General features: G+C 35.6%; 1 protein-coding gene and 1 pseudogene across 2 annotated transcripts in view; both read left to right on the top strand.

Annotated features, from left to right (window-relative positions):
- ATAD2 (ATPase family AAA domain containing 2) overlaps nt 1-27,606 on the top strand; it is a 73,932-nt gene that overhangs the window by 13,215 nt on the left and 33,111 nt on the right. For both annotated transcript variants that reach the window (XM_032415864.1, XM_032415865.1), the window contains exons 3-13: nt 4,290-4,339; nt 5,655-5,820; nt 6,323-6,425; nt 6,765-6,852; nt 7,702-7,872; nt 8,497-8,614; nt 13,999-14,106; nt 16,026-16,134; nt 16,380-16,495; nt 22,868-23,042; nt 23,913-24,001. In XM_032415864.1, the coding sequence (XP_032271755.1) occupies nt 4,290-4,339; nt 5,655-5,820; nt 6,323-6,425; nt 6,765-6,852; nt 7,702-7,872; nt 8,497-8,614; nt 13,999-14,106; nt 16,026-16,134; nt 16,380-16,495; nt 22,868-23,042; nt 23,913-24,001 (1,293 nt within the window). The remainder of the gene's footprint in view (nt 1-4,289; nt 4,340-5,654; nt 5,821-6,322; nt 6,426-6,764; nt 6,853-7,701; nt 7,873-8,496; nt 8,615-13,998; nt 14,107-16,025; nt 16,135-16,379; nt 16,496-22,867; nt 23,043-23,912; nt 24,002-27,606) is intronic.
- LOC116639462 lies at nt 19,786-21,184 on the top strand (annotated as a pseudogene).

The following is a 27,606-nucleotide window of genomic DNA, read 5'->3' as shown; positions in this document are numbered from 1 at the left end:
TAAGACATTCCATCAGTTTTAAAACATCCCAATATCAGAGATGTTAAGATGGAGGGAAATGTACAACTTACAGAATTGATGAAATATAATTTAAGCTACCCCAGTATTTCTGAAACTTGAAGTCTTTTTGGGGTGGGGAAAGTGGCCTATGGATTCTCTGTGAGAATTTTAAACTTTATTTCTTTTTTTTTTTTTTTTTTTTTTTTTAAAGATTTTATTTATTTATTTGAGAGAGAGAATGAGATACAGAGAGCATGAGAGGGGGGAGGGTCAGAGGGAGAAGCAGACTCCCCGCTGAGCAGGGAGCCCGATGTGGGACTCGATCCCGGGACTCCAGGATCATGACCTGAGCCGAAGGCAGTCGCTTAACCAACTGAGCCACCCAGGCGCCCCTAAACTTTATTTCATGATCTCAAGAAAAAGTAAACATTCTGGATCATCTAAATTGCTATCTTCTAGAGAAGAGTCATAAAATTTCAGGCCCTACATTGGTGTTTACAACTAAGTTGGTACCAGCTAGTACTGCTTGAGTTAGCTCAGGTTCATGAGATAAAAACTGAGTCTGACCTGGATACATAAATGATGCTTTGAAGAGGAAGCCATGGATGTGATGTCATGACATGCTGTTCAAATGAAGGTTTGGAGCACTTGAAATACAGAGAAATGGATGAATTAAGTCATGATACACAACAAACATGATGTACAATATACCAAACTGAAGAGAAACTGATAGCAGCCTGTACCACATTCACACAGCAAATGGCTATTTTATTTCAGCAAAATCTCATATGTTAATATTTTTGTTAGTGGTTTTGTTGGGTTTATTTTATTTGTATAAAATGTAAATGAATTTCTGTCTAGTTTGGCTTGTACATAGTCATAAGAAATTTAATGTTTGGGGGGGCACCTGGGTGGCTCATTCAGTTAAGCATTGGACTCTTGATCTCCGCTCAGGTCATGATCTGGGGTCCTGGTATCTAAGCACCATGTTGGGCTCTGTACTCAGCAGGTAGTCTCCTTAAGGATTCTCTCCCTCGGCTCTTCCCCCTTTTCACTCTCACATGCGCTATCTCTCTCAAATAAATAAATCTTTTTTTAAAAAAGAACTGTTAAAAATTTAATGTTGGAAGTCCTTCAAGTCTTTACCTTTAAAAGTATATGTACCTTAAGTTTATGAAACATTGTGTTGGCCTTTATGCTCAAAAGCTATTAGAGGAGTGTTAAGTGCTTTTTCAATCTAGAATTAAAGATGAGTGACATGGTATTTTTAAATTTGATTCCTTTTAAAATATATTGAATTGCAGGGCGCCTGGGTGGCTCAGTCGTTAAGCGTCTGCCTTCGGCTCAGGTCATGATCCCAGCGTTCTGGGATCGAGTCCCGCATCAGGTTCCCTGCTGGGCAGGAAGCCTGCTTCTCCTCTGCCTCTCTCTCTCTCTGACTCTCAGGAATAAATAAATAAAACATTAAAAAAAAAATAAAATATATTGCATTGCTGTCTTTTAAAAATTTTTTTTAATTTTTATTTTTATTAGAGGGAGAGGGAGAAAGAGGATCTTAAGCAGACTCCACCCTGAGTGAGGAGCCTGACACGAGGCTTGATCTCACAACCCTGAGATCATGACCTGAGCTGAAATCAATAGTCAGATACTTAACCAACTGATTCACCCAGTTGTTTTTAAATAACTTTATGGAGATATAATTCACATACCATAAGATTCACAATTTTAAAATACATAATTCAGTGGTTTTAGAATATTCACAATATTGTGCTACCATCACTACTATCCAATTTCAGAACATTTTCATCACCCCAGAAAGAAACCCTGTTATATTATCTCCCACCTCCTTCTCCCTCCCCACTGGCCCCTTGGAAATCACTAATCTACTTTCTGTCTCTATGGATTTGGCTATTCTGGACATTTTATATAAATGGAATCACATTTATGGCCTTTTGTATCTGGCTTCTTTCACTCAGTGTGATGTTTTGAAGGTTCATTTTATTGTAGTACCTATCAGCACTTCATTCTTTTTTTGCTGAATAAGAATCCATTGCATAAATATATCATGTTTTGTTTATCCACTCATTAGTTGATGGACATTTGGATTGTTTCTACTTTGTGGCTATTTTGAATGATATTGTGAACATTGGTGTTCAAATTTTGTGTGGACATAGGGTTTTGATTGTTTGGGGGTATATACCTAGGAGTGAATTGCTGGGTCAGATGGTAACTTTTAACATTGAGGAACTGCTGAATAGTTGGCTAAAGCAGCTGTACCATTTTACATTCCCATTAGCAGCTCATGAGGGTTCCTATTTCTCCACATCCTCATCAACACTTGTCAGAGTCTTTTTGGTTTTAGCCATTTAATGGGTGTAAGAGTATCCCTTGTGGTTCTGATTTACATTTCCTTGATGGTTAATAGCATAGAATATCTTTTTGTGTGCTTATTGGCCATTTATATGTCTTCTGTGGAGAAGAACTTCTATCTTAAAAAGTAATCTGTGTATTCAGATCATTATTACAAAGACTTATTTTACATAGTGATAACATTAGGATCTGTTTGTATAAGACTTAGATAAACTAGCCCTCAGTATTGTTGAATTTTGCTTTATGTAGTTTCCTGCTACTTATCAGGGTGACCCTTTTTGCCATTGCTAGTTTACCTGACTATAGTAATCTCTACTTATTCCTTTCTGTGTCCCTCCATCCGTTTTGTTTTCTATCTGAGGCTCAAAGACCAGGAGACCAAAACTGTTAGAATAATATAGAAAGATTTGAGTAACTGTACCTGAGGGCAGGATCTATATTTCTTTGGTTCTGGAGTTCCTAACTAGGGTCCAGTAATCATAGTTTTCAGGGAGCTCATGAAACTTCTGAAATAACGTATAAACTTGTATGTGTGTATGCAGTTTTCTAGCTAGAAAAGATCCATAGCTTTTATCAGATTTGCAGAGGTTGACAAAAGTCCAGGCACCTGTTTTTGTAAATAGTTTCCCTGGAGCACAGCCATACCCATCGTTCTACCTATGGCTGTTTTCCTGCTTCAGTGTTAAAGCTGTGTGTGACCAGAGACTGTATGACTCACAAGCCTAAGTGTTTGCTACCCACCCATTTAAGGAAAAGTTTATCAACCCCTGTAAGGGGAAAGGTGCTCCCATTCCCCTACAGGCAAGAAGGAAAGAAAGAGAGAAAAAGAAGGAAGGGCAGAGAGAGAGAGAAAGAAAAAGAAAGAGAGAAAGAAAGAACGAGCATTGCTTTAATCATTATGTCCCTAGCATTTAATAGGGGCCTTGTTTATAGAAGTATAGACCTACATGGTATGGAGGGAGGGGATCCTTTATGAGAAATGTCTATGAGCCTATGAACAAACTAGGCCTTGACCTGTGGATAGATTGCTCAAATGTTTTTATTTTGTTCTTGGTTCTTAACAAAAGAGATAATGAATTAATGATGACTTACGTTGTGAGAATACATGATTTGACTCTTCTGGATAAGATGGTTCCATTTTATTTTAAAGTGTCACATTTGAAATCCCATGTGTATAACCAGCCCACTTGGAAATAGCTTGACACATTGGTTGATTAATAGATGTAGCTATCCAAGTATGGAAAATTGAGTCCCTAAAAATAAGTTAATGAGACATACTGTTTTGTTTGCTCAATGGCTTTTGAAAAAAGATGGGAGGAGAGTACTTGTTTTTTTAAAACCTTGGAAAGTATTCTTTCCAATTTCAGTACTGCCTGCCAGTTTTTAAGTTAAATATCTGATTCACAAATGGACTGTTTCTGCATATGAATGATAATGCATGTCATATAGAGATTGTAGCCAGCAAATGTTTTTAGAAGGAAATTAACATATTGCTAAGGGACATTAGTTCTGTTTATAGTTACAAATATCTCAAGGATGTGGGATCACTATATCCCTGTGGTATAAAACACACTGTCTTGTTTATACTCAATAATTACAGTTCAATTATATCTAAATACTTAGGCTAAGGATATAATTTCTTGTTTTAAGTAAGATACTTTGATTTGATTAATTCTGTTTAAGAGTTAATACATATATCATTGCATTTCACAACAGGGTTCTCAGACTTTGTTTAGCCATAACTGACATAAGCATAGATATTCTAAAGCTTCTTATTTTTCAGTGTTTTTTAGGCTTTTAGGTATCTATGAGTATTTACTCTCTAAGCTGATATACCTTTTTACCCTACTTTGTAGTATTGTGAAATATAGGATTTAAAATTATGTCAATTATTTTGAATAATATATTTTTTCATATAGGCAGTTGGCCAGACAGCAGGCTGATAAGAAAAAAGAAGAGTGCAAAGAAGGTAAGTAATGTTAAAGGCATTTCAGATTGAAAACATGTAGTTCATATTTTGTTTACAGATGTATTGAGGTACATACAATAAACTGTACATATTTAAAGTGTACAATTTGTTTGGTTTGTTGTAAGTGTATGCCGTGAAGCCACCACCGCAATAAGATAGTGAAGATAACTATCACTGCCAGAAACTCCCTCAGACCTCTTTATAATCACTCCCCCTACTCCTCTCCAGGCCTTCCACACACCAAGATTCCTGAGCAATCACCAATCTGCTTTCTATCACTATAATTTAGTTTTCATTTTTTAGAGTTTTATGTAACTGAAATTATGCAGTTGCATTCTTTTTGTCTGGCTTTCTTTCTCTCAGCATAATTACTTTCAGTATCATCCACATTGTTTCATTTTCTTGCCAAGTATTCCATTATATGGATATACCACAGTTTGTCCCCCGCCCAATTCTATTGATATAATTGACATATAACATTGTGCATGTTTAAAGTGTACAATAAATGTTGATTTGGTACATTTATATATTGCAAAATGATTATCATAACTTTAGCTAACACCAGCATCATGTCACATAATTTCCATTTCTTTTTCGTGGTGAGAACATTTAAGATCCACTCTCTTAGCAACTTTGAAGTGTGTAATACAGTATTACTAACTATAATCTCCATGCTGTACATTAAATCCTCAGAATTTATATGTCTTATAGCTGGAAATTTATATTCTGACCAACAGCTCTCCTTTTCCCTCACCAGCCAGTCCTTGGTAACTAACATCCTAGTCTGTTTCTATGAGTTTGGCTTTTTTTAGATTCCACATTTAAATGATATTACAGAATATTTGTCTTTCTCAGACTTCTTTCACTTAGCATAATGCCCTCAAGGTCCATCCATGTTATTGCAAACGGCAGGATATTCTTTCTCATGGCTGAATGGTATTCTGTTGTGTATGTATATTTTACATCTTTATCCATTCATCCATTGAGGGACACTTAGGTTGTTTCCCGTAATTTGTTTATTCCTCTTTTGGTGGACATTTGGGTTGTTTCCAGTTTGGGGCTATCACATTTGAACGTTTGTATACAAATTTTTGTATTACAAATCTTTCCTTTTCTCTGGAAAGCAGAATGGCTAGGTCATATGGTAAGTGTATGTTGTAACTTTATTTTTGTTTTCTATTATTTTTAAGAACGGTAAGTTCAAGATACTATGATTTTGTTCTATGAAAGTATAGCTATTCAGTTGTTCATTTTAGAATTGTTTTATAAATGCCGTTATTTAAAATCGTTCCATTTTTATGTACACATCTTGAAGACAAAGTGATTCCAGTTACTCGGTCACTGAGGACTAGAAACATTGTTCAAACTAAAGAACACTTGCATGAAGAGAATGGTGACGTTGAAGTTCGCCGCAGTTGCAGGATTAGAAGTCGCTATAGTAGTGTGAACCAGTCTGTGCTGTTTGACAAACTTATAACAAAGTAAGTAAAAATTATTTAGATCAAGATGATTTAGCTGGCAAAATTTTTTGTTGGGGAAGGATCATAAATTTCAACTAGCTTGAATATTTAATATGTTAAGCTGTGTAAAGCATAAAAGAGAATGATTATTAGAGGGCTTTGTAATGGTTCTATATATGTATTTAAATTCTTGGAAAGAGGGGCACCTGGGTGGCTCAGTCAGTTAAGCGTCTTCCTTCGGCTCAGGTCATGATCCTGTGGTCCTGGGTTTGAGCCTCTCCTTCTGCCTGCCACTCCCCCTGCTTTGCCCTCTCTTTCTCTCTGTCAAATAAATAAATAAAATCTTAAAAAAATAAATTCTTGGAAAGAAATTTTAGAATATTTTTGCACAAGTGAATCAGTGCCTTGTATAGAGATATTTAAAATCCCAGCACTCAAAAAATACAATGGAAAAAAAATAAAGTTTTTAATAATGTGCTACTCTTTTACAATTTTAGCTTATATTATGTCAATTTTCTTAAAGCACTGCCGAAGCTGTACTTCAGAAAATGGATGACATGAAGAAGATGCGTAGACAGCGAATGAGGGAACTTGAAGACTTGGGAGTGTTTAATGAAACAGAAGAAGTAAATATATCCTTCCTCAGCCCTGAAACTAGTGTAACATTGTGTGTCAACTACACTTCAATAAAAAAGAATATGTACATATATCTCCTTCCATTTAGGGGATAATTTAATGATCTCCAGTATAACCTTTTTTCTATGGTACCTATCCATTTTTTGGTTAAATTATTCATCATTTTCAACATTTTTAAACTGTCCAGCATTTGTTTGATCAGTCACTAGTTACTGCTGTAGTTTAAGAGTTTATAGCTGTAAGTATCTTCATTTTAAGCAGGATAGGAAGATCCTACTGAATTTTTTTAATATACTCAATGTTAATGGCTTTTGTTTAAACATTTTTAGGGGAATCTTAATATGTACACAAGAGGAAAACAAAAAGGTATTCAAAGAACGGATGAGGAAACAACTGACAATCAAGAAGGCAGTGTGGGTTAGTCTTTTGTTCTACTCCTGGGTTTGAATTTCAGCACTTTTTATTTAGTAGGAGATAGCTTTTTTATTCAGAAGTTGTGACATTTATGGTAGTTTGTGAGAGATCAAGGGATTGGTCATAATTGAAAAGTGAGGGCAGGGAAGAGCTTAAAAGAATAATATGTCTTATTTGGGAAAATACTTGAAAGCAACAAAATCTAAAGCAAATAAACCTGGTTTGCTTGTGTAGTATATCTGCAGACAACACGTCTCTACCTGTTAAAAGGTGATAAAAATTAAGTTTAGCTCTTCTGTTTAGAAATTGCTGCTATAATTTATTAGAACTTCTCTTGAGTGAAAACCGGTTTTCTGAAATGCATTTTAAATATTTGGTGAGGGTGTTTCACAATTTCACAAGCAGATTATTTCAGTTAACGCTCCATGTAATTCAGTGACAGCCAGAAGGGCTGGATGGAATTTAAAACTTAAATATGAAAGGCAAAAGCTAAGTGAGGAGATACTCTAATTTGTCAACATGTTAAATTAACTTAGAAACTTAAGTATAGTCACTTATATTAATAAAATTAGCAGCAATACTATAACCTTTAGTTTGGTACTACTGACAATAGCCTTTAAACTTCTTTCCCTGCTTCCTTTTTCCTTCCTCTAGTTATTTTTAATTCTACAATTTACTTCATTTTTAAAAATCTTCATTTATAGGCTGCAAAAGAATTACAGATCATTTCTATGAACAATCTAGAAGTAAATAAATTTTTAGAGGAGGGTCTCTTTCTCCCTGAATTCCACTGTGTTAAAAGTCATTAACATTTTCGTGACTATCTTGAAAGTAAATGTTTCTTAACTGTAGAATCATCTGAAGAGGGTGAAGACCAAGAAGATGAAGATGATGGTGAAGATGATGAAGATGAAGATGATGATGATGATGATGAAGATGAAGAGGATGGGGAAGAAGATAATCAGAAACGATATTATCTTAGACAGAGAAAAGCTACTGTGTACTACCAGGCTCCACTGGAAAGTAAGTGCTATATATATTTTTTCCAGGAGAAGCTGTAATTATATTACCTTTATCTTTACTGCCTTTTCTCTCTTATTTTTCATGTTTTCATTTTACAGAATACTCATGGCTGTTGTCTTTCATAAACTATGCTAAATGTGCAAGAAATCATTTCTTCAAGAAAGTTAGATATTAGCCTTGACCAAAGCAAATGGGCCATTTTGAAATTTCATGTCTGTGTTTAATTACTTTAGATTTATTTATTTATTTAGATTTTACAGCTTTCTACTTAGTTTATCTTGCCACTTTGTGTAAATAGGACCTTTTTTGATTTATGTTAAAGTTATACCTCAGTACTTATGAGCATATATATGCAGGGCTGATAACCAGCTGTTATGCATCAGTATAATCATAATGGTTGTTTATGGCCAGTGTATGTTTTGGTTGGTTGGTGTCGGTGCTATACATATTTTCAAAAGCAACCCTGCAGATATAAAAGATTTAAAATGTGAACAGTAAAACAGCCTATAGTAGGTATGTACTAGTATTTTCACAGAAGGCAACACCTTTTTGAGTATTTAGATGAAGAGCAAAATTATCTTCATACGTATTTATATATTACATACTTATAATTCTTCTTTTTAGAACCTCGTCACCAGAGAAAGCCCAACATATTTTATAGTGGCCCAGCTTCTCCTGCAAGACCAAGATACAGATTATCTTCTGCTGGACCAAGAAGTCCTTATTGTAAACGAATGAACAGGTTTGGTTCTGAAGTAGTGATTGATTTATGACAACATAATTATGGCTATGTTAGGGTAGGATTCTAGAGTCTTAGGATTGGGTGTATCCAAATAGAATTCTAGAATCATATATTTGGGAGAGTTAGCTCTATTCCTATAATGCTCTTACCCTTACTACCACTGACTGGTTTTTGCTTTTGCTTCCATTAATAGGAATTGTTAATAACTACCATGGTAAGGTAGTTTATTCCATTGTTCCACACTTTAATAATAGAGGCTACCTTTGCTTCAGTGTTTACTGTATTCCTGGCTTGGTGTTAAGCATCTTACATAGACTTTCATTTAATCTTCACATTGTTTGAGTATAGGTGTAGTCTTGTCTTCACATAGTATCACAGACATATTTTCTCACTATGACAAACATTCTAGGTTACATAACTTTCTAGACTTTTCATGATACCATCCTTTTCTAGATCTGTTTTTTTTCCAGGTTTTAATTCCACTTTTTAAAAATTCATTTCTTTCATATAGTAGGAAACATTTTTTCTTTGACCATTCTAATTACTTATAGGTTTTTTCCCCTTCTACATCCTAACATTTGTTGGTTGTCTGTCATAATTAAGTCCAAAGAGGTAATTCTTGTTATTTTCTCATTCTCCCAAGTAATAAAAGGTTTTCTGATTCACTAGAACTTTTTGGGTAATAGTAACATTATAGTAATTCATGAATGAGAGAGTTTGTTGGTGAAGACTAAAGAAGGCAAAAAAAAAAAAAAAGCACATTGATATGGAAATGGTACTTTTTCCTAATACTAATTTTCTCAGAGGTGAGACAAATCCTTCAAGACTTCAACTGTTCAAACAGTTCTTGAAAGTCTCCTCATAGAAGCAAACTATCTAATCACAGAAAGCAACACTTTCATAGGTGCTGACAAATTCTTCTCTTCTAGGAAAAATATGAAATACTACTTGTGTCCCTGGCTCTTTTAATTTCATTTTCAGAGTGTCAAAAATCAAAAGTGTACATTCTAGATTTCCTGTTTCATCATCCCTTTTCATACAATCAGAGCCCAGAAGGATGGAGGACCAGGAGGGTAACCTGTCAGGGCTGCCCAAGATAAGTTGCACTGAAAGGAGGCCACACTGTCATTACTTTTCATAGGCCCCTAAAAATATTGTTAAAGACCAGTATTTTGGTGGTGAAATCTAATGATCTTCAGAAAATCAGGATAAGGCATAATGTTCCCTGGAATCCCACCAAGCATAAGGCCCAGGGCAGCTGTCTTGGTTGCCTGACTCAAAGGACCTCTATTAGATCCAACAGAAGTGAAAGGCTGGCACTTACTTTGAGATTTAGTTTCTTTTCTTACTTTTAATGGATATATGTTTCTGAAAGTAACTTACTTAATGACTGACTGCCTCTATAATCACCACCTACTATGTTATCTTGCAACAGGTAGGATGTTTTTTTGGGGTTTTTTTGCCTGTTTGGTGCTCAAGTTCCCATATCTGGTTTACAAAGTTTACCCTTAATGGAAAGTGTCTCATAGCTCTTTGGGTACAGGATTTTTTTTTCCCACTACAATTATTTAACAAATGTTTGAGTACTACCATGTGCTAAGCACTATGGATATAAGACTAAGTCAGGATTCCTGCCCTTGGATCGCATTGACTAGTGGAAGATTCTGACACATATATTTTTTATTTGTGTATTTTATTTATTTATTATTTGACTGTAGTTGACACGTGTTACATGAGTTTCAGTTATACGACATAGTGATTCAGCAACTGTCTGTTATGCAGTGGTCACTACAAGTGGAGCTACCGCCTGTCACTATGACAATGCTGTTAAAATACTATTGACAGTATTCCCTATGCTGTCCCTTTAACCCTGTAATTTCATCATTCCATTATTGGAAACCTATATCTCCCACTCCTGGTCACCCATTTTGCCCACCCCCCCTCACAACCCCCTGTCTCGCAGCCAGCAGTTCTCTGTATTTATAGGTCTGATCTGCTTTATGTTTGTTTATCCATCCTGACACATTTAAATTAAAGTATGAACTAAGAGATTTAAATTGTACCCTGAGTCAACATTATTTGACTTAATGATTTGGGTTTTGGTTTTGATAGCTTTGTAAAGATTTTTGCTTTTTGGTAACAGTTTTATTGAGATATAATTCACATACCATATAGTTCACCCATTTAAAGTGTACAATTCAAGGACTTTTAGTATTTTCACAGTTGTGCAGCTGTCACCACAATTTTAGAACATTTTTCTTGTCTCAGAAAGAAACCCTGTATTCTTTAGTTATCTCCAGTCCCTCCAGCCCCCACCCCCAGCCCTAAGCAACCAGTAATATATTTTCTGTCTCTCAAGATTTGCCTATTCTGGGTATTCCGTTTATGTGCACTCTTTTGTGAGTGGCTTCTTTCACTTGGTACAACATTTTCAAGGTTCATCCACGTTTAGCATGTACCAGTACTTCTTTTTTTTAATACCAAATAAGATTCCATTGTATAAATATTTTTTTTATCCATTTTGTTTTTTTATCCATATTTTGTTTATCCATTTATCAGTTGATAAACATTTGGGTTGTTTCTACTTTTTGGCTACTGTGAATACTATCATGAACATTTGTGAACAACTTTTTGTGTGGACTTATGTTTTCACTTCTCTTAAGTATGTACCTAGGAGTGGAATTGCTAGATCAAATGCTAAATATATTTACTGTTTCAAGGAATTATCAGATTATTTTCCAGAATGGCTGCTTTATTTTACATTCCCACAAGGAATGTATGAGAGTTCCAATTTCTCCACATCTTAACTAACACTTACTATTATCTGACCTTTTGCATGTAGCCCTTTAAGCCCCCCCCTTTTTTGTAACACTCTTGCCAAGGCTGTGTAAACATCTCTTCCCCCTTTAACAACCTTCATGGTAATTTTGCTCAGCCTTTTTCCTTTTTATTGAAGAGACCAGCTTGTTTATAGTTCATGTCCTACTTCACCTACTTAGGCATGGAAACAAAGCACACATCCAAAGAATTGTTTGAACATTGCTCTTAGTATCCATGGCAAGTGGTCCAGAAACCTTGCACCCACAGAGGAGGATCTTCCAAAGGTCTTTGGCATACTTATAGCTGAGCTTCAGAAATGCTGCCTCTAAGCAGGATTTTCTTTCTTATGATTGCTAACCTCTACTCATCTAAGGTTTATTCTTTAGCTTCAGTCTGCAGTTTCTGGAACAAGCCTAGTCCCTTTGAACACGAAGGTAACATAATAGTATTCCAGAGTATTCCTTACCTGTTGTCAAGGTGCCGGGACTGGCAGCTCTAGACACTGGTTAGACTCACAGCGCTGACCCAGTGCTTATCCATGCCAGAAGTTCAGATGTTTTTAAAAAGCAAAGTGGAAAAAAAAAATAAGTGAATGTGGGTATGTGTGTTTAGAATCTTTTTAAAACTGAAATAATGGCCTTTCTACAGTATAGTTATGAAGAACCTGGGCCCATGACTATGACTGCCCAGATTGCAAGCCCAGTTGTTCCATTTATTAGTGACCTTTAGCAAGTTACTTACCGTCTCTTGTGTCAGTTTTTGGACCCATAGAATCAGGAGGACAATATTATCTCTCTCACAGTATTGTGAGATGAGTTAATGCATGTAAAGCATTTAAGATACTATCTGGCTCATTGATTGCTGTATGTTTTTGTTATTTTAACTATACTTTAACTCTTTTGGTTTGTGAAATCAACAACTGGAAATCAGTATATATAGAATGTGGATTTTTGGAATAGAAAGACATCGGTTTGAATTCGGACACCATCATTGTCTCATTCTTTCATTTTGAGCAAGTTGTCTAAACTGTGAGCCAGCCACATTGGCCTCAACTCTAAATGAGCATGCCATATGTACTTGTCCAAAGTTTAAGATTAAATGAGATAATATGTTTACTAACTGGTACAAGAAGCACTTAATAATTGTTAGTCCTTTTTATTAATTGTGAAGTTGGTCTTAATTATGTGAATACATACTGAATTCACACAGTTACATGAATTATGTGCTTACAAGTTAGTCTTTTTGTAATATTAATGGGAATATTAAATTCATCTTTCATATAAAATTGCAGACTTGTGCTAGATAGTTTTAGTTTCAGGCTGATCACAAAAATGGTCTTGGGCATGTTTGAGAGGTGGACAGTGGAGGATCACTTTCTCATTTATGTCTGTGTTTCTATAACCCCTAGCCAAAACTCTTGGGGCCATTTGTGTTTCAGAATTCAGGTTGGAGGGCAGGGGGGAGTTACAAAGGTAATGTGCAACATTAACATCTCTAGGAGTGTCTGGGCCAGTAACGCCTAGTCAGATGTGTTCTATAGCAGAACATAAGAATAATCATTGTAAGTGGGACAAATAGAGACTATGAATTGCCTTTATGACATGTCAGATCCTGCTATGTGAATAGTGGAGAAACTTGTTTTCCATGTACAAGATTCTGGACCTACATTATGCAGATAATAGATTGTGAACCTTTTATATTTTTGGAAATACCTACTTACTATGATTGCACTCTAATTCAGGAAAAGCTCTAAACCCTGAGGCAATAGAACAATTAAAGGCTTTCCCAGCTAGATTCTTAGTCTTTCCTGTGGGTCTTTTGCAACAATGCAAAGGTAGAAGTGATTTAAAATTTTTTTCAATATTTGTAGCACTTGGCATCTTATTTAATACTACCAACTAGCCTAAGAATTTGATTATATTCTTATCCCTTTTTTGTAACTGAGAAAATTAAGGCTTATATGGTTTAGGTAACTCATCCACATTTACACAGCTGTTAAGTGGCAGTTGTAAATTTATAGTTGATGATATACTGTAGATAAAAGGCCATCTTATTTCTCACTGGTTTCCTTGTATTTGAACTTCTTGATCCTTTCTGGTTTACATAAAAACTCTCGTGTTCTCCTTTTAAGGTTGGCATTTCAAAAGGTGATTCCCTTCCAGATGTGAAATTATATATAGTATAATATTGAAAATACTTTCTGAAATTACAGTCCCAAAGAGTCTAAAACCCTCTTTTTCCCACCTTTCTCTTTGAGGAAAATTGATTTATATCAAGACTAAGAAGTCATTCTGCCTGAACCATGTCCTATCATAACGAACATACGGGTGTCAGCTCTACCCCAGCTTCCTGCCTATCTTTTTTTTTTCCCTTCCTCTTGTTATCCAACTCTTTTATTCCTTTCAAAAAGATTCAACCAACAAAGCCTACTTCATTGGTTCAGCAAACGTATTGATTTTATGATAAACCTTTTTGGATCCTTAGGTATTTCTGATGTTTGCATCTTACGCCTCTGTTTTTCCTGCCCTCCTTCATCATGATTTCAGTTTTCCTCTTTACTTTAGGCGAAGGCATGCAATCCACAGTAGTGACTCTACTTCATCTTCCTCTTCTGAAGATGAACAACACTTTGAGAGGCGAAGAAAAAGGAGCCGTAATAGAGCTATCAACAGGTAAGTGTCATACTGATGCCTTTTAAAACTACAAGCTATTTTTTTTTAAGTGCTGAGAAGGCTGAATAATTTGGGAATAGGTACAGCTTGATCAAATTTAAGAATTAAGTAAGAGGTTAATGTATAAACCGGAATGCCATCTTGTTTGAAATACCTGTATGTGAAACTAGTAATAGATTAGAACATATGTTTTCTGACACAACCATTGTATAGTTCAAAATGGTGCTTGGTAAATACTGACGTGAAGAAATAAATTTTTTTTTTCATTTCAAATGTATTTTCTGTTTATAATAATTTAATAGTGCATTCTTATTGTAGAACTCTTTAGGAAAATAAGGAGTTTACTCATTTCATTATTCTGTAGTATAAGTTCATGTACATTCGTAAGTTCATATGTAAGTTCACAGCAAGGATTATTCCCATTTTACAGATGTGGGTGGGTGAGTGAAAAATGCAGTGCTTGTATCCTAATAAAATAATATTTTTATAGAGTAGAAAGTAATGTTTGATGAAACAGAACATAATAATTGAAGGGATTTGCAAACCAACCATTCTTTGTATCCTAAGCTCTGTTCTTTTATAACATTAGATCTGCCCTAATGTGGTAGTCACTCGTTACATGTGGCTATTAGGCACTTGAAATGTAGCTAATCTGAATTGAGAAATATTATAAATTTTTGTAAAAAATGTACTCTTGGATTTCAAAGACTTAGTACAAGAAAGAATGTAAAATATCCCAATTTTGTAAATATTTATTTTGCATATTGAAATGGTATGTTTTAGATAAGTAAAATATATTGTTAAAATTAGTTTTCCTTTTTTGTTTTAGTGTGTCTAAACAAAATTTTAAATTACATTTTGACTTGCATTTCACTTCTGTTGGCAGCAATGTGTTAGATCATCCACAAACCTGTATTATTTAGACTAGTTGGATTTTTCTTTGCCTTCATTCCTAGAAATGTGCATCTAATCCTGTGGATTTTATAGCATGCAGTTATATTTCTGTTAAGGATTATTTAGGAAATACCTTTTATTACAAAGCCACAGTTAAAACGTGTCCATCTCCGATTTCACAGCGTAAATTCCTTGTGGAGTCTGGGGCTAGCAGGACCTGGCACTCAGGGTGGGTCTGGAGTGCTTTTACTTGTGTTCAGCTGCAGCATCTTTCTTTGCTTAGGTGCTCTGACGTAAGTGTCTCAGCCTCTAGCATGAGCAGTTTGCATTCTCCATCTATGAAACAAGCAGGTTCTTCTAGGTGTATTCTGTGTAATCTACCATAACTATTTTTGAAAGTAGTTAGGAAAGCAGTGATTCGTTCTTGCTTGAGAGGATTGATGTGGAGCCAAATGCTTGGTGGACTGTGAATGTTTTGCTGAGAGGTATTGTAGCAGAGTTGTTGCAGGTCTGGAGACACACTGCTTTGGTTTGAGTCCTGGATCTGCCACTTTGTGTGACTTTGGGCATTTTAGTTAACCTTTTTATGCCTCAGTTTTCTTTTAAAATAAGGGAAATAATAATGCCTACTCCATAAGACTGTTATGAGGACTTAATGAATAATTGCATGTAAAGCCCCCAGAACAGCTTGGCAAATAGTAAATATTCTGTATATGTTAAGCACAGTCATTATAAGGTATATTGATACAGACTGGATTCCCAAACATGAATTATTTTATGGTGCTGTGGCATCTTGAACAGTGGTATTTCATTTGACTGTATATCTTTAATGATAAAACTTCAGAGATTTCTAACATTGAAGTTCTCAACCTACAAAGAAAATGAGGAAGTTGAAATACATATTTTCACAATGGCTGTGATTGAAATTTAACCTTTTTAAAAAGGAAAATATCCATATTTTAACATGGAATTTGGGGGAGAAAAGTGAACTGATGGGGTGTTTTTTTTAAATCTTTTCTAAATAGGTGCCTCCCGCTAAATTTTCGGAAAGATGAATTAAAAGGAATTTATAAAGATAGAATGAAGATTGGAGCAAGTCTTGCGGATGTTGATCCAATGCAACTAGATTCTTCAGTGAGTACTATCTTGAAATGTATGCTTGAACATACATACTGTTTGCTTTAGTTAAAGTTAAACCAATTTTCTATAAATCAGAAATTTTACAGACTTTTTTTTTTCTTTTTTTCAAATCTTCAGGCTACAGCTAAAATGCTGTTACTCATTTGACTGTGTATAGGATGAGTATAGTTTAGGGATGGAATGACATTTTAACTTTGACTCCAAATCTGAGAATGTCCGTGTTTCCCTTCCATTATCAGGTACGATTTGATAGCGTTGGTGGCCTGTCTAATCATATTGCAGCTCTAAAAGAGATGGTGGTGTTTCCATTACTTTATCCAGAAGTCTTTGAAAAATTCAAAATTCAACCTCCAAGGTAATTTAAGTGTACATTTTATTTTAGCCAGAATCGAGGCTATGCTACTATTGTCCAGAAAGATAACACTTTTCTGTTGAAATTTTTCAGGCCTATAGTAATTTATTATGCTTTGGGTACTTTGAATATTTTTACCTTCTTAATGTTTAGCTTGAAAAATGGTTTCAAAATGGATTATGAAAAGAAAAATAATTTCCAAGGCTTTTCCTACATTTAGTGAAATTCTTCCCATACATATTCTTTACTTTTTTTCACTTTCATAATTTAGTTTCAGATTTATACCATGTACATAATTTTAAAAGTCACAGTGTACTGTAAGTCTCACAAACGAAAAAATGATAGTAGTCTCTTCTCTACTCTTCCTCCTCCCGACTTTCCAGAGCCAGCTACTTCTAACTCCTGTTTATCTACTTAAATACATATTTAAATAATATGCTCATACTGGGGACGCCTGGGTGGCTCAGTCGTTAAGCATCTGCCTTCTGCTTAGGTCATCATGATCCCAGGGTCCGGGGATCGGCCTGCATCGGCTCCCTACTCAGCAGGAAGCCTGCTTCTCCCTCTCCCACTCCCCCTGCTTGTGTTCCTGCTCTCGCTAACTCTCTCTCTGTCAAATAAATAAAATCTTTAAAAAGAAAAAAAACATGCTCATGCTGTAATTTTTGGTCTGTTTTAGAATCTATTGACTTCTAACATGAACAGGCTCTTTTGCTTTCCCCACCCCTCATATATATACATTTTCTTCCCCGTCCTTATATGCTCCTGGTAGCTTCTTTATGCACATATAAAATTGTTGAATCAATTTTCAGTGTGTGCTTTATGATTATGTGAATATTTTTTACAGCTGAGCCATATATAGTATATTATGACTACATTTTCTCTCTTTTACAACTCTCCTCTTTCCCCTCAGCTTTAATACTGTTTGCCTGTGGGTGGGGTTTTTTGTTGTTGTTGTTCTTTAGGATTTTTTTGTAATTAGTTTTATATGTACTTTTCAGTTCATGCACAGAGTCTTTGCTAGAGATAAGACTCTTCAGTACAGTTAAACATATCGAATAATTTATTGACTCCTCCTTATTTTTCTAGACACATCTTGGAGCTTTGTTCTCTTGCTTCCATCCAGACTGGCTATTCTTAGTCTTGAAGCACAACTAAGCTTTGGGACTTCTCATCACACTCGGTGGGATTTCCTTCATCTTTCAGTGCTGGATTCCCTGCTTCCTGGAATCAACTAAGACCTTTTTTTTTTTTAAGTAATCTCCACACCTAACGTAGGACTTGAACCCACAACCCCAAGATCCGGAGTCTCACGCTCAACCAACTGAGCCAGCCAGGTGCCCCTAGGATCTTTTTTTACAGCTGTGTTTTGATGGAGTACATTCTAGCAATATCCTGAGAATAAAGAATGCACGAGAGGTTATTTTTATTTTCTTTTTGAGAATGGTCATTGAACCACAGTCTGTTGATGTGTCTTTTTCCCCTCCCACTTTTTTTTAATTTAATTTTATTTTATTTTGTTGTGTTAGTCACTATACAATATATCATTAGTTTTTGATGTAGTGTTCCATGATTCATTGTTTGTGTATAACACCCAGTGCTCCATGCAGTACGTGACCTCTGCCTTTACAATGTGGAAATGTGTCCTTTGATTTCTGGGAAAGTTTTTTTGTGTCACTTCTTCAGTAATTTTTCCACTCTCATGTTTTCTTTTCCCTCAATTCATGTCAATTGAATGTTGGACTTTCTAGATTAATCTACTTTTTTTTCTTGTTTTTATCTCTTTTGATCTTTTTTCCTTAAGTGTCTAGTGGGGATTTCCTTAAGTGTCTACTGATCCTTGGCTCTCTATTAATATTTAAGGGTGAAGGTGTTTTTTTTTAAAAGATTATTTATTTGAGAGCGAGAGTGCACACACAGGCATGCACAGGGACAGAGGGAGATGATCTCCAGCAGAATGCTGAGCAGCCCCCATGGGGCTTAATCTCCAACCCTGAGACCATGACCTGAGCTGAAATCAAGAGTCAAGTCGCTCAACTGACTGAGCCACGGCGGAGCAAGATGGCGGAGGAGTAGGAGACCTGGATTTCGTCTCCTCTCAGGAATTCAACTGACTGAGCCACTCAGGTGCCCCAAGAATGGAGCATGTTTTTAAAAGCTCACTTGTAGAGTTGTTAATTTGTAGGCCTCACCTTAGGGTGATTGGTGGGTGGTGATTCTTTTACCAGAAATCTGCGAAGTCAGTATCTAGGTGTGTTTTTCCCCACCGGAGACAAATCCTCCAGTTTTCTGTCTGAAGCTTATGAGCCTGGCTGCCAGCATTTTAGCAGTAGGCCTGAGCAAGGGTTAGTAGTCTACACTGTTGAGCATGGAGTTTTGAAATTAACTTCTGCAGCACATCTCATCTTGTCCTGTATCAGAAAGTAAACTATCCAAGCAGTTTGCCTGCACAGAGCAGTAAAAAGGGGTGGTCTCACTGTTTTTTAATAATGTCTTATTCCATCCTCCTCAATTTTCAACCCAACCCTTCTCTCCTGCCTTGAGATACATTACCTCTAAATTTCAAGAGGTGTTTTGCAAATTAGCCTTTTTTTTTTTTTTTTTTTTAAAGAGAAAGAGGGGGCGGTGGGGGGAGCCGTGCGGAGGGAGAGGAAGAGAGAGAATCTTAAGCAGTCTCCATGCCTGACATGGGGCCCGATACCAGGCTCGATCTCACGACCAAGATCATGACCTGAGCCAAAATCAAGAGCCGAACGCTTAATGGACTGAGCCACCCAGGCACCCCACAAATTAGCTTTCTTATTGGGAGCTCTACTTTATTTTAGCTGTCATATCACCACACTTTTTTATCTTTTTCCTTTTTCTTCTAGTTTTTATACCTTATTAACCCATATTTAAACCCCAGTCCCTGATTCCTTTTTCCTTCTGAAACTTTTCTTCCTGAGTCACCCTGTATGGAAACATTGATTTAAGTAAACTTTTTAAATTAGTAAGCTTTTTCCCTTTTCCATTATAAAAGTTATATACCATACCTCAATCACAGACATTGGCAAATTAATTTTTTTAACTAGAAAGATATTAATATTAAATAATGACCCTTGCTGCTTATAAGAAGTATTAGAAGTACTTAAAGTAATTTAGTAAATTGGGTCGGGGGGTGCCGTCACGACCCGGTCTCTCCCTCAGTTCTCCCTCTCTGCCCTGCTGTGGTTTGCGGCTGAGGTGGCAGAGCTGTCAGGAGGGGCACGGGTGGGCATTTCGAGGACCCAAGATTGCCCAAAGCCACAAGGAAAATGGTGGAAAATTCACCATCCGCATTGCCTCAAAGAGCAATTTATGGCTTTGTTCTTTTTTTTTTTTAAACAAGTTTATTTAAACAACAAAACACTTAACTTGAAGGGAAAACTGTCTAGGATTCATTTCTTTTAGAGTAATTTATCCCTACTTAAAGACAGATTGCCCTACATGTAACAGCTACGTACAAAATAAAATTGTCCTTGGTTTTACAATGATAAATGAAAAACATTAAAATTTTCCAATCAAACAAGGTATGCAAGAATTTTTATGTTCTTTTTTTTGTTAAACAGAGGAAAATAACTTACTGGAATATGAAGATAAGAGCTGACTGAGCATGCCACTAACGGAGAGAGGGGGTATTTTCACAGAAGCAGTATTTTCCCCCATCCCATCTCCATTTGATGTTGATCAAAACATACTATTGGCCATTTAGTTAAAAAAAAAATGCGATATGCTTGTGCACGTACACAGTTACTTTATGTACAATAAAGGAATGGGGCAGGGGAAAATGAAGTAATAGAGAAGACTATACTGTAGTAGTCAGGATGTGGTGGAACCAAATAGCTGCTTTCTAACTGAGAATGTCTTCTTGGTCTGGAGGAACAGAGTTCTGGAGTAAAGTATCAGGTTCCCCTTTTAGTAGACACCTGTCTGCTGCTGGAACACATCAATTGTATCTTCATCCTCCATTTCCAGCTGTGCAGGTGTGTCTGTTTCATTGATTGGCTGCCCATCAAATCGGAATCTGATCTGCCTCCATGACAAACCCTGTCGTTCACAATAGGCTTTCATTAGGTTACTAAGTGGTGTGTGCCTCTTAATCGTAAACTGCACCACAGAACCATCCTGCCCCGCCGCCTTAAAATTAATATGATCGTTGTTCTCAGTCTTGACTCCTTCCTTGGGTTTTTCGGCGGCCGCAGCGAGCGCCAGAGTCTCCTCAGCTGCCGCTTCACAAAAGAGGTACCAGGTCCACGCTGAACGAGCGCACAAGCGGCACCAGGAGCAGCAGAAGAAGCTACAGCTTTGTTCTTTTCTTAAGCTCCCAATTTGGCTCCATACTACATTTTTGTGTGGGCTTTTATTCCTGAATTTTGGCTAACCTCCTTAGGCTAAACCTACCGGCCTAGAAAATATAGGGCAGTTGCATTGCTCTCTATCTCCTCATTACTAACATGATCAGTCATTTACTCTTATTTGGAATAAACATGATGAGTACCTCTGTCCACTCAAGTCCATTCATACAACCACACATAATTATGCTAAAAATCAGTAGCAGAAGAGATACCAAAAAGAGGCCATCCCAGCATTAAACAGATATTCCTGTTTTATTTATTAGTGAAGTAAGCCAAAATGTTCTTTCTTATAGCGAAAGAACTTTATGCCAAAAACTGAATAGTATGTAGACTAACACCAAGCATTAATTATAAGGTTTTTAACCTAATAATTTTGGCCATATTTTGTTTTTGTTTTTGTTTTAAAGATTTATTTATTTGAGGGAGAAAGAGTGAGAGCGGGAGGGAGGGGCAGAGGGAGAGAGAGTTTTAAGCAGACTCTACCCTGAGCATGGAGCCTGACACAGGGCTCAATCTCACAAACCTGAGGACACAACCTGAGCCAAAACCAAGAGTTGGACTCTCAACCAACTGCGTCACCAAGGCACCCCTATATTTTGACTTTTTTATAATACCCAATACTGAAATGTAAAAAAAGTAGAACTTCTCTTAAAGTTCCATTAATATTATAAATGTTCTCAAATATTAGTTATTAATGGACAGAATAAAATACTACATTACTGTAAAAAAAAGTAATTAGTAAATTTAAAAAGAACTCCCGATTTTTTCTCATTTCCTCTTCCTTATAACATACATTTCAACCCTTATAATAAATCAAATATATGATTTTGTTAACCTACTGGTTTCATATGGTGTGTTCTCTTTCTGTTTTAATGGCTGAATAATATACCATTATATGGATGTATCCCTTTTTTTTAAAATCAATTCTGCTATTTCTGGCTATTTAGGTTTTTTTAAATTATTATCACAATGAATATCTCATTGCTTCCTCTTTGTGTGAATCTTTCCTTAATTCCTTCTTTAGGATACAGCCTCACAAATGACATTGTTGGCTCAATAGATACATTTTAAAAAATCTGTTCCTGCCTTGGCCTTTGTAGGTTGAAATTTTCATTTATTTATTCCATTAGTGTATTGTTTTGTAGCAGTTGCTTTGTTTTTTTCTATCTGCATTTGATCATGTCCATTTCTTATTTTTCTTTTATATATTATTCTTTTGATAGATTTCATCTATTACTGTGAATTTTTTCCCACAATTCTTATTTTGTCATTTTTGCTTTTCTGGAATCTTCTTTAATGTTACTTTTATATGATGATCTGAAATTGATTATTTCGTGTTACTTTGGTAGCACTTAATCCCTGACGTGTTCTATTTCTGTACCCTTTTTACATTTCTAATAAAAATGATGAGGACTGTCCTTTTTTTTTTTGGAATTCTAGCCAAAGAGCAATGAATAACTTGGGAAATATGTATAAAACTATAGATTACCCCATTACAGTGATGTCACCAAGAATGATTTCAAATTATTTACATTGTCCTAGTCCCTGCCACCCAAACACCAGTTATTTAAGCTCTCTTATCTTAACTTTCTTTTCTATTCATTCCCGTCATGTTTTCTTACAAAACTTCTGGTGCTGTGTTACTGGCAGTGAAACCAGAGGTTGTAGATGAAATCTGCTATTCTTCCCCCTGATATGTTACAAAAATAAACTATCAAGGGTTTTTAAGAGTGACTTATTTTTATGCAACGTAAAGTAATATGATGAGCATGATGAGTGAATAAAAGAAAATAGGTTTCAAACAAAGGGTTTTATTAGTTTCAGTTTTGTAGTATTGATATTTTCAGGTTTTAAATTGTACTCTGTGGATTGAAACGATATTTCAGTTGTCTTACTTACTTTTTTATTCACTAATTAACTGCATTCATGAAATTGGTTTCTAATTTTGTTTAAATAGTCTACTTTTTAATGTAGTACTAAAATAATACTTATTCTTTTATAGAGGTTGTTTGTTTTATGGCCCACCTGGAACTGGAAAAACTCTGGTTGCCAGAGCACTTGCCAACGAGTGCAGTCAAGGGGATAAGAGAGTAGCATTCTTCATGAGGAAAGGTGCTGATTGTCTGAGTAAATGGGTAGGAGAGTCTGAAAGACAACTACGATTACTATTTGATCAGGTATGATATTAAAATTACCTACACAGACCTATAATCAACGTAGATGTAAGTATGTAAGGATTAGATAAGTCTTGTATTTAATCATGTTTCATAGAAATAAACTCCGAAGAATTAGAACAAATACATACTCTTTATGGATTATTTTCCTTTGTATGTCAAGATAATACTGACCTATGATGAACAGTTTTATAGGAAAAAGACAAAGGAATAATTGGATCTAAGTTCTTTGGAGTTGTAGGTCTCATATCTAGAGAGAGACTGAACTCTCATACTTAGCAGTAGTGAATTGTCTCATTATGTGAGTTGAAAATAAGTTCTGCCCTAGAGTGACTTTCATTTTCATATCCCAGATTGTATTGACAGCACATTGTGAGATAATACATTCTGATCTACTGAGGCATATTGCTGCAGATGCTTTTAAATCTCTTTATAGAACTCACTGAGTTTCTTTGACTTTATTGAAATAGACTTTTTAAAAAAAAAACAAAACTATGGCATCTTGCTAAATGTTTTCCCATCCTGACCGGGAGGAAGCCGATGTCATTGTCTTCTGGTCTTCCTCTTGTTTCAACAGTTGGTCTTGAATAGATAATTTTATGTGTCCCAATAACTATAGTTATATGAAACCTAAGGTATATGACCAGTATTTTGAATATTTCCAATTGAGAATGCAAATAAAATTAAATTGTATATATTAATATTTTAGTTTGGATCCTTAAAATACAGTTCTTGGATTTGCATTTAGATTTATAAATTATTAATAAATTCTTGTAAGCAAGTTGAAATGAAAATGTATTAAAATGGCTCATATTAAGTCTATATATTTGAAGTTACTCATGATAACATGCAAACACTGGACCTGTTTTCTAGGCTTACCAGATGCGCCCATCCATTATTTTTTTTGATGAAATCGATGGTCTGGCACCAGTACGATCAAGCAGGCAAGATCAAATTCACAGGTAAACCTTGCTTGATGGCGCTTCTGCCTTTCTTCTTGTACTCTGAGCTGTATTGATGTGGCATGAGGAATAGAACGTTAAATAGTGAAAGATACTTTACAAACCAATAGTTTCCTTATTTTGGTAGAACCCTAATATATAGTACAAAAAGAAAAAATGGACCTGTTCTGCATGGCAAGGTGTTCACAAGCACAGTATCAAAATATTGGTTACAGGTTTAATTCATGATACAAACTTAAAAGCCCACTGGCCAATGAGGTATAAGGCAAATGAAATGAGTGAGGCAGGCCTATAGTTAAGTGGGGCCAAGGTTGGGAATGTAGGTGAGCGGCTAATCATAAGAGTGCAGCCAGTTGTTTTTAGCCCCAACCTGTTAACTGAAGTGCAGAAGCTGACTCAGACTTGAAAAATGAATTTGCTCTCTTTCTTAAATGTTATGTTCAAATTTTTGTGTTAAGTATCTTTTAAACGTTGCCAACTAATTCAGGTATTTTTAAGACACTGCCTTGACCAAACAAAATATGTCTTAGTGCATGACTACTAGTTTGAGATTCAAAGATTAGGCCAACTTTTCCATGTTTAAGATGGGAAATTTGCACCTCCTCTGTGACAAGCTGACTGCCCAAGGTGGGGCACTTGCCCCTGCCTCAGCTTGAATCTAAATTACTTTTAATCCTCATTCCTCTTCAGTTTTTCAAAACTTCTTTTCATTTGGTCTCATGTATTATCCATAATTGCTTAATTGGGATACCCTAAAGCAGATGTTTGCATGCCTTCATATATGCCAGTATAGGTTTTTTATTGTGAATAATATAAAGAGAAACAAGACATAATAATGTGAGTGATAGATAGGTTTTTATTTTTCTAATACCTAACAATATTTACTGTAGTCTGGTGGCCTTCTTTGACTTGATGCTACGCAATTTCATTTGTTGCTCTCAGTAAATTAAAATGTTAAATGCTATGGTAAAAACAGTTGCGTCTGTAATACCCTACCAGTAATCATACAAACTTTTTATACATGGCACATGTCATCCATGTCATCATCAGCCATACTGTATTCATTGTGTTAAACTAATTGAGTGCTTACTGTGTTTTGGAATAGTTCTAAAAGGAATTGGAGAAAATGATAGCACAATTTGGGAAGCACATGCCATCTTAAATACATACATATATTTTTTATTGAAGGATGGTTGACATATAGTGTTATTAGTTTAAGGTGTAAAACAGTGATTCAGCAATTCTATACATTAAGCTGTGCTCATACCAGGATAAGTGTATTTACCATCTGTCACCATACAACATTATTACAATATTGACTATATTCCCCATGCTGTACTTTTCATCCTCATGACTTATTTTATAACTGTAAGTTTGTGCCTCTTAATCTCCTTCACCCATCTTGCTCATCTCCCAACCCCCTTCCCTCTGGCAACTACCAGTTTATTCTCTGTATTTATGGTTCTGTTTCTGGTTTTTTGTTTGTTTTGTTTTTAGATTCCAGATATAACTGAAATCATGGTAGTTGCCTTTATCTGACTGACTTCTCTAGGTCAATCTATGTTGTGGCAAATGGCAAGATCCCATTCTTTTTTATGGCTGAGTAATACTCCATTGTATACGTATATAGCACCTCTTCTTTACCCATCCGTCATCTATTGATGCACAGTTAGGTTGCTTTCATACTTTGGCTATTGTAAATAATGCTGTAATAAACATAGAGGTACATATATATTTTTGAATTAGTGGGGTTTGGGGGAGGGTAAATAACCAATAGTGGAATTATTGGATTAAATGGGGGGGTATTTTTATTTTTTAACTTTTTTTTTTTTTTTAAAGATTTTATTTATTTGACAGAGACACAGCGAGAGAGGGAACACAAGCAGACGGAGTGAGAGAGGGGGAGAAACAAGCCTCCCGCCAAGCAGGGAGCCCGATGCGGGGCTCGATCCCAGGACCCTGGGATCATGACCTGAGCTGAAGGCAGATGCTTAATGACTGAGCCACCCAGGCGCCCCTATTTTTTAACTTTTTGTGGAACCTCTGTACTATTTTCCATAGTGGCTGAACCAGTTTACATTCTAAGTTACAGTGCATGAGGGTTTTCTTTTCTCCACATCCTTGCCAACACTTACTATTTCTTGTCTTTTGATATTAGCCATTCTGACAGGTATAAGATGATATCTCATTGTGGTTTTGATTTGCATTTCCCTGATGATTAGTGATGTTGACCATATTTTCATGTGTCGGCTATCTGTATGTCTTCTTAGGGAAAATGTCTATTCTTTCAAAGAATGTGCTCTTCCCATTTTTTAACCAGATTATTTGGATTTTTTTGGTGTTGAGTTGTATAGTTCTTTATATGTTTTGGATATTAACACCTTATCAGATATATCATTTGGAAATACCGTTTTCTATTCAGTGGGTTGCCTTTTTGTTTTGTTGATGGCTTCCTTTGCTTTGCAAATCTTTATTTTGGTGTATTCCCAATAGTTCAATTTTGCTTTGGTTTCTTTTGGCTGAGTAGACACATCTAGAAAAATATTGCTAAGGCTGACATCCAAGAAATTACTCCCTATGTTTTCTTTAAGGAGTTTTATGGTTTCTGGTCTCGCATTTAGGTCTTTTTTCCATTTGAGTTTATTTTTGTGAATGGTGTAAGAAAGTGGTCCAGTTTCAAAGTTTGCCAAAGCAGTCCTGAGAAAGAGCAAAGTTGGAGGTATCACAGTCCCAGATTTCAGAATATGCTACAGAGCTATGGTAATCAGAACAGTATGGCACTGGCACAAAAATAGATGAACAGAACAGGATAGAGAGCCCAGAAATAAACCCACGCTATAGGGTCAATTAATCTGTGACAGAGGAGGCAGAAATATGCAGTGGAGACTAACTGTATGTAAGAATATAGGATAGACAGTCTCTTCAATAAATGGTATTGGGAAAACCAGGTTGCTACTTTCATTCATATATATATATATTTCATATATATATATATATATATGTGTGTGTGTGTGTGTGTGTGTGTGTATATATATATATGTATGGAATTTAATGTGTGCAAATTTTGGTTTTGGTTTTTTTTAACCAAAGACTTAAACAATCTGAGCGTAAACATTTCTGTTAAATTAAGCATTTTTAAAAGTTACATGATTAAACTGTGCTTTTTATTTGTTAGTAATAATACGGTAAGATAATGCAAATAAGTAAGTTTGTGAATGCCTTAGAAAATATGATTTTTAGCCTAAGAGAAAGAGGATATAAATATAAAATAAGTTAAATTAAAACCTTAAAATCTTGGGGGGCCTGACAATAGCCAAACTGTGGAAAGAGCCAAGATGTCCATCAACAGATGAATGGATAAAGAAGATGTATATATACACAATGGAATATTATGCAGCCATCAAAAGGAATGAGATCTTGCCATTTGCAACGACATGGATGGAACTGGAGGGTATTATGCTGAGCGAAATAAGTCAAACAGAGAAAGACATGTATCATATGACCTCACTGATATGAGGAATTCTTAATCTCAGGAAACAAACTGAGGGTTGCTGGAGTGGGGGGTGGGGTGGGAGGGATGGGGTGACTGGGTGATGGACACTGGG

This window comes from Phoca vitulina, unplaced genomic scaffold, assembly GCF_004348235.1.
Source record: "Phoca vitulina isolate PV1807 unplaced genomic scaffold, GSC_HSeal_1.0 scaffold18, whole genome shotgun sequence".
NCBI lineage: Eukaryota > Metazoa > Chordata > Mammalia > Carnivora > Phocidae > Phoca > Phoca vitulina.
This window is presented reverse-complemented; position numbering and strand designations above follow the sequence as displayed.